General features: G+C 42.3%; 1 protein-coding gene across 2 annotated transcripts in view; it reads left to right on the top strand.

The window, feature by feature from the left end:
- SRGAP1 (SLIT-ROBO Rho GTPase activating protein 1) overlaps positions 1–14046 on the top strand; it is a 302903-nt gene extending 288857 nt beyond the window's left edge. For both annotated transcript variants that reach the window (XM_032173165.2, XM_032173166.2), the window contains exons 19-22: positions 3669–3849; positions 5277–5411; positions 5549–5888; positions 13502–14046. In XM_032173165.2, coding sequence (XP_032029056.1) covers positions 3669–3849; positions 5277–5411; positions 5549–5888; positions 13502–13879 — 1034 coding nt within the window. In that variant the 3' untranslated portion in view covers positions 13880–14046. The remainder of the gene's footprint in view (positions 1–3668; positions 3850–5276; positions 5412–5548; positions 5889–13501) is intronic.
- Positions 14047–15236: the final 1190 nt, after the last annotated feature.

The following is a 15236-nucleotide window of genomic DNA, read 5'->3' as shown; positions in this document are numbered from 1 at the left end:
AGTCTCTGTAGGACCTTGAAGTACTGTGAGGCTCTCTATATGAAAGAGGCATAGTGTACCGTGCCCTGAGATTGATTTGCTCTGCAATGACCAGACTAAGATGTGTGTAAATAGCTTATTGATTGACACTTGACTGTGAAATGGCTCTCACGGGAGTAGAAAGAGTAAAAATAATGAAATTGCTGAGAATTACTAGTTGATGTACTAGGACTGCCAATAAAATGTTCTGCTGATTTATCTGGTCATCCTGTCATAACCTGACCACATTTGAATAAATAAGCAGAGTCTGATAACCCTGTTGCTTGTTTCAAAAAAATAATAAAGCCAGGCGCAGAGGCTCACGCCTGTAATCTCAGCACTTTGGGAGGCCAAGGCGGACGGATCACGAGGTCAAGAGATCGAGACCATCCTGGCCAACATGGTGAAACCCCATTGCTACTAAAAATACAAAAATGATCGGGGCATGGTGGCACGTGCCTGCAGTCCCAGCTACTCGAGAGGCTGAGGCATGAGAATCGCTTGAACCCGGGAGGCAGAGGTTGTGGTGAGCCAAGATCACGCCACTGCACTCCAGCCTGGCGACAGAGCAAGAGTCTGTCTCAAAATAAAATAAAATAAAATAAAATAAAATAAAATAAAATAATAATAAGAGGAGATGATCATAGAAGTCATGATTGTGCAATTATAATAAAATATGTATATATCTGTTGAATAGTCTTAACTATGTTGAATGGCCAGCATTGACAGTGTGTGATTGAATGTCATTAAAGAACATTAATGGTTCTGTCTTTATTTCTGTAACATAAGTATATGTAGACTGCATACTGTATCATGTGCTGGTATCTTTTAAATTTTTTAAGTAAAGCCAAATACAAATATGTGGGTGTGTTCACACAGGAATTTGCAAATTACATGTCCTGAAGTTCTTGTAAATAGCATGCCACGTCTGTAGTCCTAGCTACTTAGGAAGTTAAGGTGGGAGGATCACTTGAGCCCAGGAGTTTGGGGTTACACTGAGCAATGATTGTGCTACTATATCTGGCATGGCTGACAAAATGAGTCCCTGTCTCAAAAAGACAAAACTAGCATGTCTTCGTTCTTCCATGGGGTGTTTATTTCTTTTTCATAGGAATAACTGGGGTACATATTTGGGTATTTGTCATCTCAAGTCAACCAGGATTTATTCTTTAAGTTTTGAACTATAATGAGATCATTCCCTTTAAATGTAAAGTTATAGTCCCTCCTCTATGAAGCAGACACATAGATGTTTAATAAAGCTGCTATTTATATTGTTTTGGTAAAATATAATTTGGGGGGATACCAGAATGTTAACATATAATCTAAAAGTTTTATTCAATTGCTAAAGGATTTATTTATTTATTTATATACATAGAAATGAGGTCTCACTGGGTTGCCCAGACTGGTCTTGAACTCCTGGGCAACACAGTGATCCTCCTGCCTCGGCCTCCCAAAGTGCTGGTATTACAGGTGAGAGCCACCATGCCCAGCCACTAAAAGATTTAAACTGGTGTTTTAAACGTTATCCTTACAACTACTTTGTTGGGAAGCCTACTGTGCAGATTATAGTGTTGTGGCTCTGCGATACAAAATATTATTCACCTCAAACATTATCCACTAGAGGCCAGGCACCTATAATCCCAGCACTTTGGGAGGCCATGGCTGGAGGATTGCTATGTTGCCCAGGAGTTCGAGACCAGCCTTGGCGATGTAGCAAGACCCTGTCACTATTTAAAAGAAAAAAAATTATCCAAAGCAAAAAGAAGGGGTATTTTTTTTTGTCTTTATTTAAAATGTTTGGCTGAAATTTGACCAGGGCCTTTATATAATAAGGTGAAGCCTAAGCTTTTTAATATGTTTGTTGGTTTTTATGCTTTTGCCTTCTATGTCCCAGGGAATTTTGAATATATCAAATGAGAAAGAAGCCCAACTGTTTGTCCAAGAATTTCTCATGCAATATTACAAGTACAATGGCTATTGCAGTAAATTTTGGAAAAATAAACTCTTTTAAATGGGAAGGTTTGCTACCAAATAGAAGACAACTTCCTGGGCAATTTTCAAGATAGGCAGGTTTTAATTTCTTCTGTGTACACATATTCTAGAGTATTTGGAAATGAATACATGCTCAGTTTTTAGCAAATGATGTATTGTTCATTGCATAGGCATATTCCTATAAGCATATGCCCCTTGCCTTGGCCCCTTTTTGTCCTGTTTATTATTGAAGAGAAGTTTACTCACCTTTGTTGATTACAAGGCTAAGGATGAAGTATTTGTGGGAGAGAGGAGCAAAGATCATAAGGCCTCAAATTGAGGAGCTTCTTGCAATAAGATAAATCACAAGGAAACACCTCTTTGGTTGCTGAGTTTGTCCTCCTGTTTGCCTTCAATATTTGTGGTCAGAATTAGATCAGAACTGAATTCCAATTGTAAGCCTAGCAGTTGATATCTTTTTTTTCTAACTTATTATTTTGAAATCATTGTAGATTCACAAGCTGTTGTAAAAAACAATACAGAGAGATCTCGTATACCTTCTGCCAGTTTCTGTCAATGGTGATATCTTACAAAACTGTAATATCATTTCACAAGCAGGAAATTGACAGTGATACAAACCATTCACTATATAAATGTTTCAGCAGCTTTACATGCACTCCTTTGTGTGTGTGTTTACTTAGATCTGTACAGTTTTATCACATGTATAGCTTTGTGTGACCACAACCCATAGTCAAGATAACAAACGGTTCCATTACAAGGAACCCTTGTGCTACCCTTTATAGCCACGGCCACTTCCCTCCATCACCTTCCCATCCCCAGCCTCTGGCAACCACTAATATATTCTCCATCTCTATAACTATGTCATTTGAAGAATGCTGTATCAATGGAATTGTATGGTATGCAATCTTTTGAGATTGGCTTTTTTCGCTCACCATCATTCCCTTGAATATCTTTTGATCTCAAGAAAAATAAAAATTTTGAATCCGTTTTTTTAATTTGGACAGAGGGCAATGTAAAGCATATTTGTTTCATGGTTAAGATCCAAAATTTGTTACTGATACTAGAGAAAAAAATCGGGATGACCGTCAGTGTTAGTTTGAAGATTTGATGGTGCCAGAGGGCACATGGGGAAATTAAAGGTATTCACGTACTATTTATTGTGATTTTACTTGACTTTTCCTTAAATAAGCCGGTAAAGCATAAACTTCCTAATGTTCTGAGATGGTGATTTTTTTCCATGTTATAAATGGTATTAACATGTTACAAGGAAATTCCCTCAGTGTCATCTATCAATGTCAAAATCATATTGAAGCAATTGTGGAGGATATTACAACGCAAGGAGAGATTTTATATATCCTATTGCAAAGTTTAAAGTATTTTTTTTGACTGTCATTATATCTCTAGTAAGAGGCTGTGGAAATGAAAATCTAATGTTCAGTTTTTCTTTGCCTGAAAAACTGATGACGGCAAGAGAATGTTTTTCGGTATCTTTTTAAATAGCCTCTATTTTCTCCTGCCTTGATAATGTGTTGATGACTGTTCAGTCTAGATATTAAAATGGTCTTGATTATTTGAAGCCTCATAGAGCCCTCACAGATAGGATGCCATGCCTTCCTAACAACCCTGTTTCTCGCCGTTTTCTGGTGTGTTCATTGTAGAATGTGAGCCAATAGAAGCAATAGCCAAGTTTGACTATGTTGGGCGGTCCGCCAGAGAACTATCCTTCAAGAAGGGTGCCTCCCTGCTGCTGTATCACCGTGCATCTGAGGACTGGTGGGAAGGCAGGCACAACGGGATTGACGGGCTGGTGCCTCACCAGTATATAGTGGTGCAGGATATGTGAGTAGTCTCAACTTTGATTGCCTGAGCATTCCCAGTAGAGGACTCCAGCCATTGTTCTTAAACTGACCTTGGTCTTGTGAGAAAAGAGCAGAAGGGATTACAGAGATAAAACTTCAGAGCTAGGCACAGTTCCTTACCTTGCCAGTGGCTCTTTGCTAACTAAGTCAGGGCCCAGGAGGTTTGGAGCAAGAACTCAGGGGAGACATCTTCTGAAGCTTTCAGATTGTTAGAAAAATAACCTATGCATAGAATGGCGTTAAGAGCTGAAGTGACATTGGTAATTCCAAAAACAGCAGTGCTCTTCTCTTGATGTCTGTTTACCGTTTCAATTCCAGATTCCCCAGAGGAAAGACACTGACCTAAAGTCAGAGGGAATCATTGCTATGCTGTTTTTTGTTTTGTTTTGTTTTTTGCAGAGGAGAAAGCTCTAATTTCAAAAGTATTTAAAGACATGGGAAGATAGTCATAACACATTAAGTGAAAGAAACAGGTTGCAAAATAATGCGTAGTCCAAAAGTAGCTTTTTAAGGAAAAGACAAATATAGCACACAAAAGGTATACAGTGGCTGAATGATTCAGCCTAATTTCAGAAATGTTAAAATGTGTATCTCGGAAGCCAAGAAATGTGTGTATATACAGACACGTCATATATATCTGAAATATCTACATATAAATATATTCATATATAAAATAAATTTGCATAAATATCTGTACAGTCGTGTACCACACAATGACATTTTGAGCATCAATGGACCACATATATGATGGTGGTCCCATAGCATTTAATATCCTATTTTTACTGTACCTTTTCTATGTTTAGATATGTTTAGATACACAAATACTTGTTTACACCATTGTGTTACAACTGCCTGTAGCATTCAGTACAGTAACATGCTGTGCAGGTTTGTAGCCTAGCAGCAATAGGCTCCACCATGTAGCCTAGGTGTGCAATAGGCTCTACCATCTAGGTCTGTGTAAGTGCACTCTATGATGTCCCCACAGTGATGAGATTGCTTGACAACGCACTTCTCAGAACGCATCCTCGCTGTTAAGCAACACGTGACTGTAGTATAAATGCCATACATATGTATGTGCACACTCACAGATAATGTATCCCAGGCATAGAATAGAAGATGGAGGAGGAGATTTCTCAAAATTCTAACAGTAGTTGTCTCTGGATGTTATATTATGGGTGATTATTTCAGTCTTTTTTGTATAACTGAAATTGCTGTTGTACCTGTAATGAAATTGTATTGCTTTTATAATGAAAAGAGAAAAGTTATTTTAGTAAAAGAAGGGCTTTCATACATAATGCTATTTTATACATAAATGCTATTACGTAAATTTTTGTCTCCACTCATCTAGCAAATTTTGTAAAATTTGTAAATCTAGTAAATTTGTCTCCACTCATCTTACTGTTTCAGGGATGATACGTTTTCAGACACTCTGAGCCAAAAAGCCGACAGTGAGGCCAGCAGTGGGCCAGTCACGGAAGACAAGTCCTCATCCAAGGACATGAACTCCCCAACAGACCGTCATCCTGACGGCTATTTAGCCAGGTAAGTAGAGCCTGAGAATCAGGCCCCCAAGCCTCCATTCCTCCTGGGGCCATGAGGAGCCACTGCACCCTCAGCCTCGCAGTACTGCCCGGTGCGATAAGCTCTTCTGTTTTCTCCCTGTTTCTGTGAATGTCTAGGCAACGAAAAAGAGGAGAGCCACCCCCTCCAGTAAGGCGTCCTGGCAGGACCAGTGATGGCCATTGCCCGCTCCACCCTCCACATGCCCTTTCTAACTCCTCAGTTGACCTGGGATCCCCGAGCCTTGCCAGTCATCCCCGGGGCCTGCTGCAGAACCGTGGCCTCAACAATGACAGTCCTGAGCGGAGGCGCAGGCCTGGCCATGGCAGCCTGACCAACATCAGCCGGCACGACTCCCTCAAGAAGATCGACAGTCCTCCCATTAGAAGGTCCACGTCATCAGGGCAATACACGAGCTTCAATGACCACAAGCCACTGGACCCAGAGACAATTGCTCAGGTACAATGCTTTTAATTACATAATTGCATTTTAAGTAACTAAGTGTGATGTAGGAGGTGTGAAAGATTTACTTTATTTACTTTACTTTATTTACTTTATATTTCTGTATAGAACCAACTAAAGAAAACAGAAACAAAACCAGCTCATTCTTTAACTTAGGCCCTGACTGTGAGTCTTTTTTGAACAATTTGTTACTGGAAGGGCCCAAAGGTTCATAGGGATTTAAACAGAAACATGACAAAATGTAGGACCCAGGACATTCAAAACTATCATTGTGAATAGTCAGAAAAACTTTGAAAAAGAAGAATGGAGAAGCAGTGGCCCTACGAGATCCTAAATGCATTGTAAAGCTCGTAAAACAGACAGATGGATGAAACAGAATGGAGAGCCCAGAAACAGAAAAACCTTAAAACAGTAGTCCCTCCTTATCTGCAGGGCATATGTTTCAAGACCCCCAGTGGATGCCTGAAGCCACAGATAGTACAAACCCCTACTGTATATGATAAAGATGGCACTTTCAACTTAGAAAAGATGAGACCTAATAAATAATGTGATCAATAATAGATAGACATTTGAAGAACAAGTCTGGATCCTATGTACCTCCGAACACATTCAGGTCTTTCTTCCCCACAGTGACTGCAGAGTGGGGCTGTGTAGTTTTCTTCTAATGACTAAAATTGACCAAGTCAAAGGGAAACAATACTAATAAATTCGCCCATCATTCTACCATTTTTCCTTCTGGTTCTGGCTCTTTTCACAGCACAGGCCATGAGAAAATATGTTTGTAGGCCTGGTGGGTGGCTTGCACCTGTAATCCCAACACTTTAGGAGGCTGAGGCAAGAAGATTGCTTGAGGTCAGGAGTTTGAGACAAGCCTGGTCAATATAGCAAAATCCCATGTCTAAAAAAAATTTTTTTTAATTAGCTAGGTATATTAGGATTCTCTAGAGGGACAGAATTAATGGAATACATATACATATAAAGGGGAGTTTATTAAGTATTAACTCACACGATCACAGAGTCCCACAATAGGCCATCTGCAGGCTGAGGAGCAAGGAGAGCCAGTCCAAGTTCCAAAACTGAAGAACTTGGAGTCCACTGTTCAAGGGCAGGAAGCATACAGCACGGGAGGAAGATGTAGGCTGGGAGGCTAGGCCAGTCTAATCTTGTTTTTCTGCCTGTTTTATATTCACTGGCAGTTAATTAGATGGTGCCCATCCAGATTAAGGGTGGGTCTGCCTTCCCCAGCCCACTGACTCAAATGTTAATTTCCTCTGACAACCCCCTCACAGACACACCCAGGAGTAACACTTTGCATCCTTCAATCCAATCAAGTTGACACTCAGTATTAACCATCACAAGTCTACCCCTTATCAACTTGAACCCATAAACATCTCCTGAGATCGTACATAATTTTCAAATAAAAACAATAACGTCATAATTACGCCTAACATAATACAACTGTCCTTTCCTATAACCAGAAACGCACCAATCCCCAACCCAAATGCTATTACATAAAGTTAGCAATACTTAAATGCTGATAGGAAGTCAATATAATCTTATGTCACATGCTAAAGGAAAAAGGAAATAAAATGAATATATTTTCCTAGTACAAGTGTATACATGCACAAACATGTTTTTAACGAAAGAAGGAGAAAATACTCATGACACAGTCCCTGTTTCCACGTGGTCATAGCTGGTATTGATGACTACCTTCTACTACCCATTCTGTATTCCCTTTGCCTTCAGCAAGCACCTCAGCAGGTCGTGTTTTTGTTGTTGTTGTTGTTGTTGTTTTCCTGGCGGAGTGACCCAAACCTTCATTCTTGAAGGGTCTGGGCCATTTGTAGTCCTGCCTGGATTGGGCTATTGTAGTTTCCCATTGACCTTAATCACAGAGTGTGGTAATACTAAGAGATGCCCTAATGGATCTCCTGTATTCCATGCACACTCTTTTTTACCTGCATTGTGGAGTAGTCGACTGATTTCATCTTGATAGTCTGAGTCAGTCACCTGAGCCAACACTGTAACTCCCTTTTTAGTCTGTTGCCTTAAAGGTAGGAGGAGCCCAAAGTGTCCAGGGGCAATCTTAATGGGATTGTTGCCGTGTCTCCTGGTGGCACGTTCCTCCCTCTGGAACTGAGACCTCTAGGCCAGCAGAACATAATGTCGCCGGAATAGGAAGTAAAAATGTTGCTAGTGGGTCACTAGGGATAATGATGAGTGGTGCCACTTCCACTTCCACCTCTTGATTCCTGGACCCATGAATCCTGGCTATGGGAGAAACCGCACCATATATTGGACACTGATTCAGAGCATACACAGCCTTCTGGGGGACTTTGCCCCAGCCCTGCAAAGTATTGTCACCTAGTTGGCATTGCAGTTGTGACATCACAAGACCAATCCACCATTCTGTCAAGCCAGCTGCTTCAGGATGATAGGGAGCATGATAAGACCCATGTATTCCATGAGCATGACCCCACTGCCACTCTTCTTTAGCCGTAAAGTAAGTGCCTTGGTCAGAGGCAATGCTGTGTGGAATACCATCATGGTGGATAAGGCATTCCATGAGTCACAGATGGTAGTCTTGGCAGAAGCATTGCGTGCAGGATAGGCAAACCCATATCCAGAGTAACTGTCTATTCCAGTGAGGACAAACCTCTGCCCTTTTCATGATGGAAGAGGTCCAGTATAATCAACCTGCCACTAGGTAGCTGGCTGATCACCCCGAGGAATGGTGCCATATCGAGGGCTGTGTTGGCTTCTGCTGCTGGCAAATTGAGCACTAAGCAGTGGCCATATCCAGGTCAGCCCTGGTGAGTGGAAGTCCACGTTGCTGAGCCCATGAGTAACCTCCATCCCTGCCACAATGGCCACTTTGTTCATGGGCCCATTGAGCAATGACAGGGGTGGCTGGGGAAAGAGGCTGAATGGTGTCCACAGAATGGCTCATCCTATCCACTTGATTATCAAAATCCTCCTCTGCTGAGGTCACCCATTGGTGAGCACTCACATGGGATACAAATATCTTCACAGTTTTTGACCACTTAGGTCCATCTACATACCTCTTCCACAAATTTCTTTGTCACCAATTTTTCAATCATACTTCTTCTAAGCCCCTGACCATCCAGCCAAACCATTGGCTACAGTCCACGAATCAGTATATAATCACACATCTGGCCATTCCTCCTTCCATGCAAAGTACACAGCCAGGTGCACTGCTCGAAGTTCTGCCCACTGGGAAAGATTCCCTTCACCACTGTCCTTCAGGGATGTCTTAGAAAGGGGCTGTAGTGCTGCAGCTGTCCGCTTTCGGGTGGTGCCTGCATATCATGCAGAACCGTCTGTGAACCAGGCCCTAGTCTTCTCTTCCTCTGTCAGCTGATCATAGGGAACTCCCCGTGAGGCCATCAGTGCGGACTGCGGGACAGAGTAGAGACCCTGGGCAGTTGAGCCACTTCCTTATGTAACTTATGCCTTCAGGAATTGCTTGAGCTCGATCACGTATATACCACTTCCATTTGATGATGGAATGCTGCTGTGCACGACCCGCTTTATGGCTAGATGTGTCAGAAAGCACCCAGTTCATGATAGGTAGTTCAGGTTGCATGGTGACTTGATGACCCATAGTCAAATGTTCAGTTTCCACTAAAGCCCAGTAACAGGCGAAGATCTGTCTCTCAAAAGGAGAGTAGTTGGCCAGGCGCAGTGGCTCATGCCTGTAATCCCAGCACTTTGGGAAGCCATGGCGGGTAGATCACGAGGTCAGGAGTCAAGACCAGCCTGACCAATATGGTGAAACCCCATCTCTACTAAAAATGCAAAAATTAGCCATGTGTGGTGGCACGCACCTGTAGTCCCAACTGCTCGGGAGGTTGAGGCAGAAGAATCGTTTGAACCAGGGAGGTGTAGGTTGCGGTGAGCCGAGATCGCGCCACTGCACTCCAGCCTCGGTGACAGAGAGAGACTCCATCTCAAAAAGAAAAGGAGATCAGTTATCTGCAGAAGGCAGGGCCTTGCTCCAAAATCCTAGAGGCCTCCGCTGTGATTCACCTATGGGGGCCTGCCAAAGGCTCTAAACAGCATCCCTATCTGCCACTGACACCTCAAGCACCATTGGATCTGCTGGGTCATATGGCCCAAGTGGCAGAGCAGCTTGCACAGCAGCCTGGACCTGTTGCAGAGCCCTCTCCTGTTCTGGACACCACTCAAAACTGGCAACCTTTTGAGTCACTCGATAAATGGGCCAGAGTAACACACCCAAAAGAGGAACGTGTTGCCTCCAAAATCCAAATGGGCCCACTAGGTGTTGTGCCTCTTTCTTGTTTGCAGGAGGGGCCAAACGCAGCAACTTATCCTTCACCTTAGAAGGAATATCTTGATAGGCCCCACAGCACTAGACCTCTAGAAATGTTACTGAGGTCGAAGATCCCTGAATTTTAGTCAGATTTATTTCCCATCCTCTAGCACACAAATGTCTCACCAATAAATCCAATGTGTTTGCTATTTCTTGCTCACTAGATCCAGTCAGCATAATGTCATCAATGTAATGGACCAGGGTGATATCTTGCGGAAGCGAAAAGCAATTTGTTTGCATAAAACCTAGTGTGAGACCTGGCATACAGTAAATGCTCAGTAAAGATTTGCTAAATGAATAATCTAAGATCCTGATATTAAATCACAGTCTCCAATGTGAAAGTGCTCACATTCAATCTAGTCGCAGAAATGAATAGGGAAATCAGTTACCATTAAACCGTGCCATGAGGGGTGTGCTCCAGATGAGTGGGAGAAGCCCTGGGAGTATGTCGGGAAGAGACATTTCAGGCACCAGGGCAGTGGTTCTCTACCATCTCACACAACACTCTGCCTTTTTCTTTCTTAATTGTGCTTTAAAAAAATACATATATATATAAAATAATAAAATTGACCATCTTAACCATTTTTAAATATATAGTTCAGAAAGGTATATTCACATTGTTGTGAAACATCTCTCCAGAATGTGTTCATCTCACAAAACCAAAACTCTGTACACATTAAACAGCTCCCATTTCACCCTCCTCCAGTCCCTGACAACCACCATTCTACTTTTTGATTCTACGAATTGGACTCCTTTAGATACCGCATATAAGTGCGATCATACAGTATTTGTATTTTTTGTGACTGGCTCATTTCATTTAGTGTAATGTCCTCAAGGTTTACACATGCTGTAGCACGCAGTAGGACTTATTTCTCTTTAAGGGAAGTTTTTATAATTTACATTTTTTTGTATGTATATACCACATTTTGCTTATCTACACACTCCACCTTTTTGAAACAAATTTATTGTAACTTCCCCCCTTTTACTATCTGAAATAAATTGACTTTTTTTGGGGGGGGGCGGGGGAGATGGAGTCTCACTCTGTCACCCAGGCTAGAGTGAAGTGGCACCATCTCGGCTCATTGCAACCTCCATCTCCTGGGTTCAAGCAATTCTCCTGCCTCAGCCTTGAGAGTAGCTGGGCATGTGCCACCACGCCTGGCTATAAATTGATTGACATATCTATTTTGAAAAAATGTATATAAAGCTGTAAATAGAATATAAAATAAAAATAAAGGGAAATTGATATTAAAACAATTAAATGTATTTCAGTTAATTATTGACTACACTAGAAGACAAATGAGGTAGTGATGCTTTCACCTACATGGTAGAGTTTCCATAAATGCAATAAGTAAAACTTCATGTTGATATGGGAGTATTCAGTTAATTGGGTTAACTCAAATTCCATGAAAAGAGCTTCCATTAGTGATAATATTTCTCCAAAATGGTGAACAACCCTTGGTCATACTGTTCCAATCAAAACAAAAAATAACTTTCCTAAAACAATAACATTCCTAAAAAATTTAACACCATCCAAAAATTATTTTATGTTTATATATTAGAAAAAGAGGTTCTAGACTCAGGTTCTTAAGAAGAGAATTTTCACCTATATAAATGTCTGGAGGACATTAAAAAGTTGAACAAGGTGCAGGAAAATTCACTGCATGTAAACTCACCAAGGCAAGATACCTAATATGTCTGACCCTGCCCATCAACTGCCAATAATGCAACCTTGTTATTGTGACATTTAAAATCACACACATACACCATATTACAAAAATGCCCTGTAGGAGACAGTACCACTTTCATTGAGATCCACTGGAAAACTGTATCAGAGGAAGACTTAAACTGAATTTCAAACAACTTCTTGGAATTAGCCAAGTATGTAATAAGTGCTCAAAAATTTGTTGAATGAATGAATGAAGCCAGATTTTTTATTCCTATTATATTTATTTTCTTGAGAAATTATTGCAGTATCTAAATTTAAACTTTTATCATAAAAGTTGAAAAACTTGGCCTGGCACGGTGGCTCATGCCTGTAATCCCAGCACTTTGGGAGTCCAAGGCAGGCAGATCATGAGGTCAGGAGTTCGAGACCAGCCTGGCCAACATGGTGAAACCCCGTCTTTACTAAAAATACAAAAATTAGCCAGGCGTGGTGGTGTGGGCCTGTAATCCCAGCTACTTGGGAGGCTGAGGCAGGAGAATTGTTTGAACCCGGGAGGCAGAGGTTGCAGTGAGCCGAGATCATGTCACTGCACTCCAGCCTGGGTGACAGAGCAAGACTCCATCTTGGGGGGGAAAAAAAAAGTTGAAAAACTTTTTGTCAAAAGTTTTCATAAACTTTTATCATAAGTTGAAATAGAATTCTGTATTAATAAGTCAGCCTGCAGATGTGGTGGCCTACACCTATAATCCCAGCACTTTAGGAGGCAGAGGCAGGAGGCTTACTTGAGCCCAGGAGTTCAACACCAACCTGGGCAACTAGCAAGACCCCATCTCTACAAAAAATGTAAATATTGGCCGGGCGCGGTGGCTCACGCTTGTAATCCCAGCACTCTGGGAGGCCGAGGCGGGCGGATCACGAGGTCAGGAGATCGAGACCACGGTGAAACTCCGTCTCTACTAAAAATACAAAAAAATTAGCCGGGCGTAGTGGCGGGCGCCTGTAGTCCCAGCTACTCGGAGAGGCTGAGGCAGGAGAATGGCGTGAACCCGGGAGGCAGAGCTTGCAGTGAGCCGAGATTGCGCCACTGCACTCCAGCCTGGGCGACAGAGCGAGACTCCGTCTCAAAAAAAAAAAAAAAATGTAAATATTAGCCAGGTGTGGTAGCACACACCTGTGGTCCCAGCTACTCAGGAGGTGGGAGGATCATATGAGGCCAGGAGGTCAAGGCCGTAGTGAGCCGATTCACACCACTGCACTCTGGCTAACAGAGTGAGACCCTGCCTCAAAAAAAATTTTTTTTTAAGTCAGCATGCAAGGCAGAGACCATTAGAAGGCTACCCTAGGGCCTTAGGAAGGCCAATGTTTGATACATGGCTCCATGAGCCATTATATCTCAGTTTCCTGAATCAAGAATCAAAATGATGATTGTGTGAGATGGCATTATGTTTATATATTCTGCAGACTATGGAGTCAAAGATACTCATACCCTGCTGGGCCGTTTACTTTTGAAATTAAGTGTCTGGGTTTCTATACATTAGTATTTGTTATCAGTCTGTGCTTTCTCTCTTTCTGATTTTTCTTCAATAGGATATTGAAGAAACGATGAACACAGCTTTGAATGAACTCCGAGAACTGGAGAGACAGAGCACAGCAAAGCATGCCCCTGATGTGGTGCTGGATACCCTGGAGCAAGTGAAAAACTCTCCCACCCCTGCCACTTCCACGGAATCTCTCAGCCCTTTGCACAACGTTGCCCTCAGGAGCTCTGAGCCTCAGATTCGACGTAGCACGAGCTCCTCCAGTGACACAATGAGTACTTTCAAGCCTATGGTGGCACCCAGAATGGGCGTGCAGCTGAAGCCTCCAGCCCTTAGGCCAAAACCTGCCGTTCTTCCAAAAACAAATCCTACCGTAGGACCTGCCCCACCTCCCCAGGGTCCAACAGACAAGTCTTGCACAATGTAAAAACCAGCCAAGCAAGGCCATAAAGGGAGACGACTTAAAAAAGAAAACGGATTAGTGACAAAAGTCACTGATCCATAACTTTCCTTAGTTTTGTGCTTATAACTGGAGATCTTTTGGCTTTTCTATGTTGTCGAATGTAATGTCTGAGACTAGCTAAATTAACACGGGCATTTGTATTTTGTAATTTTTTTAAACAACTGGACATATGTCATTTTAAGGACAATAGAAACACTTAGACTTACTTGAAAATCCAATGCTGCACCACTTGTAATGAAGGCAACACTGCTCTCCACATTGTACAGAGCTTCAGGTTTAATTTAGCCCAGATGAGTCAGAAAGGTGGTGACCTGAAGGCAGAAGAACCCGAATTCCACACCTCATTGGAGTATAGCCAGTGTTGGTCTGTGGCACTTGGGCTGAAAGGTGATAATGGCATTGCGTGGTAGCTGACAATGAGCACCTTCGTTTCCATGTGGAGTGGGGTTTAGCTCATGCAAAAGACTTGCAGTTGTCTCCATGGGACGATCCCAGTGGGACTGTCAGCCCACAGCTTGAGTGGGTTGGATGCTTGCCTCTTTCCTAACAGTTATTTCCCCGGGTCCAGCTTAAAGACTCGGTGGAAGGAGGTAGAACCTCTGCTGTTATTGCTTGAACTTAACCTGGGAAAGGAGAGGAAGACATATCCAAAGCTATTAATGTCACTCCTTTTGTGAGCATGATTAGGCCCTGAAGATTTCCAAGTCCCTCCCCTACACTTAGAAATGATTAGAAGGGTTTAATTTTAAAGACTTTCTGGTTACACTACTCCACGAACTCCTCCGAAGATCCGTTGTTCAATAACTGCCTAGAAAATGTTTCTATCTCCTCTAAATCCCTGTGTTCTCCTCTGTGGAAATGAAGGCAGCAAGAAGCACCTGAGGCCTTGGTTCATGCAGTGTTCTCTTTTGACTAAATCACCTAGGTTCCTTTAAACATGCTACAAAGCCCAGGCATGGCGGTGCACACCTGTAGTCCCAGCTACTCAGGTGGTTTACACAGGAGGATGGCTTTGGGCCTAGTAGTTCGAGTCCAGCCTGGGCAGCATAAGGTGAGACCCTGTCTCTTCAAAAAAAAAAAAAAAAAAAAAAAAGCTACAAAGGCCTGATGATCCTAAATTTGAAATCCCAACTGTCCTCTCCATTTGTCTTTGAGCCAACCCTGAACTGGCCCTGGTACCTGAGTAAGAGCCACACAGGGCCATCAGCAGAACGTGACCTGGTGGTTCTCATCCAGTTGTGTACCTCACAACCACGACTTCTTTTTCTTTGTCCCTTTTCCCTATTTTGTTTTTGTTTTTGTATGTGGTTTCTACATAACT

Source organism: Hylobates moloch, unplaced genomic scaffold (genome assembly GCF_009828535.3).
Source record: "Hylobates moloch isolate HMO894 unplaced genomic scaffold, HMol_V3 SCAFFOLD_13, whole genome shotgun sequence".
Lineage (NCBI taxonomy): Eukaryota > Metazoa > Chordata > Mammalia > Primates > Hylobatidae > Hylobates > Hylobates moloch.
This window is presented reverse-complemented; position numbering and strand designations above follow the sequence as displayed.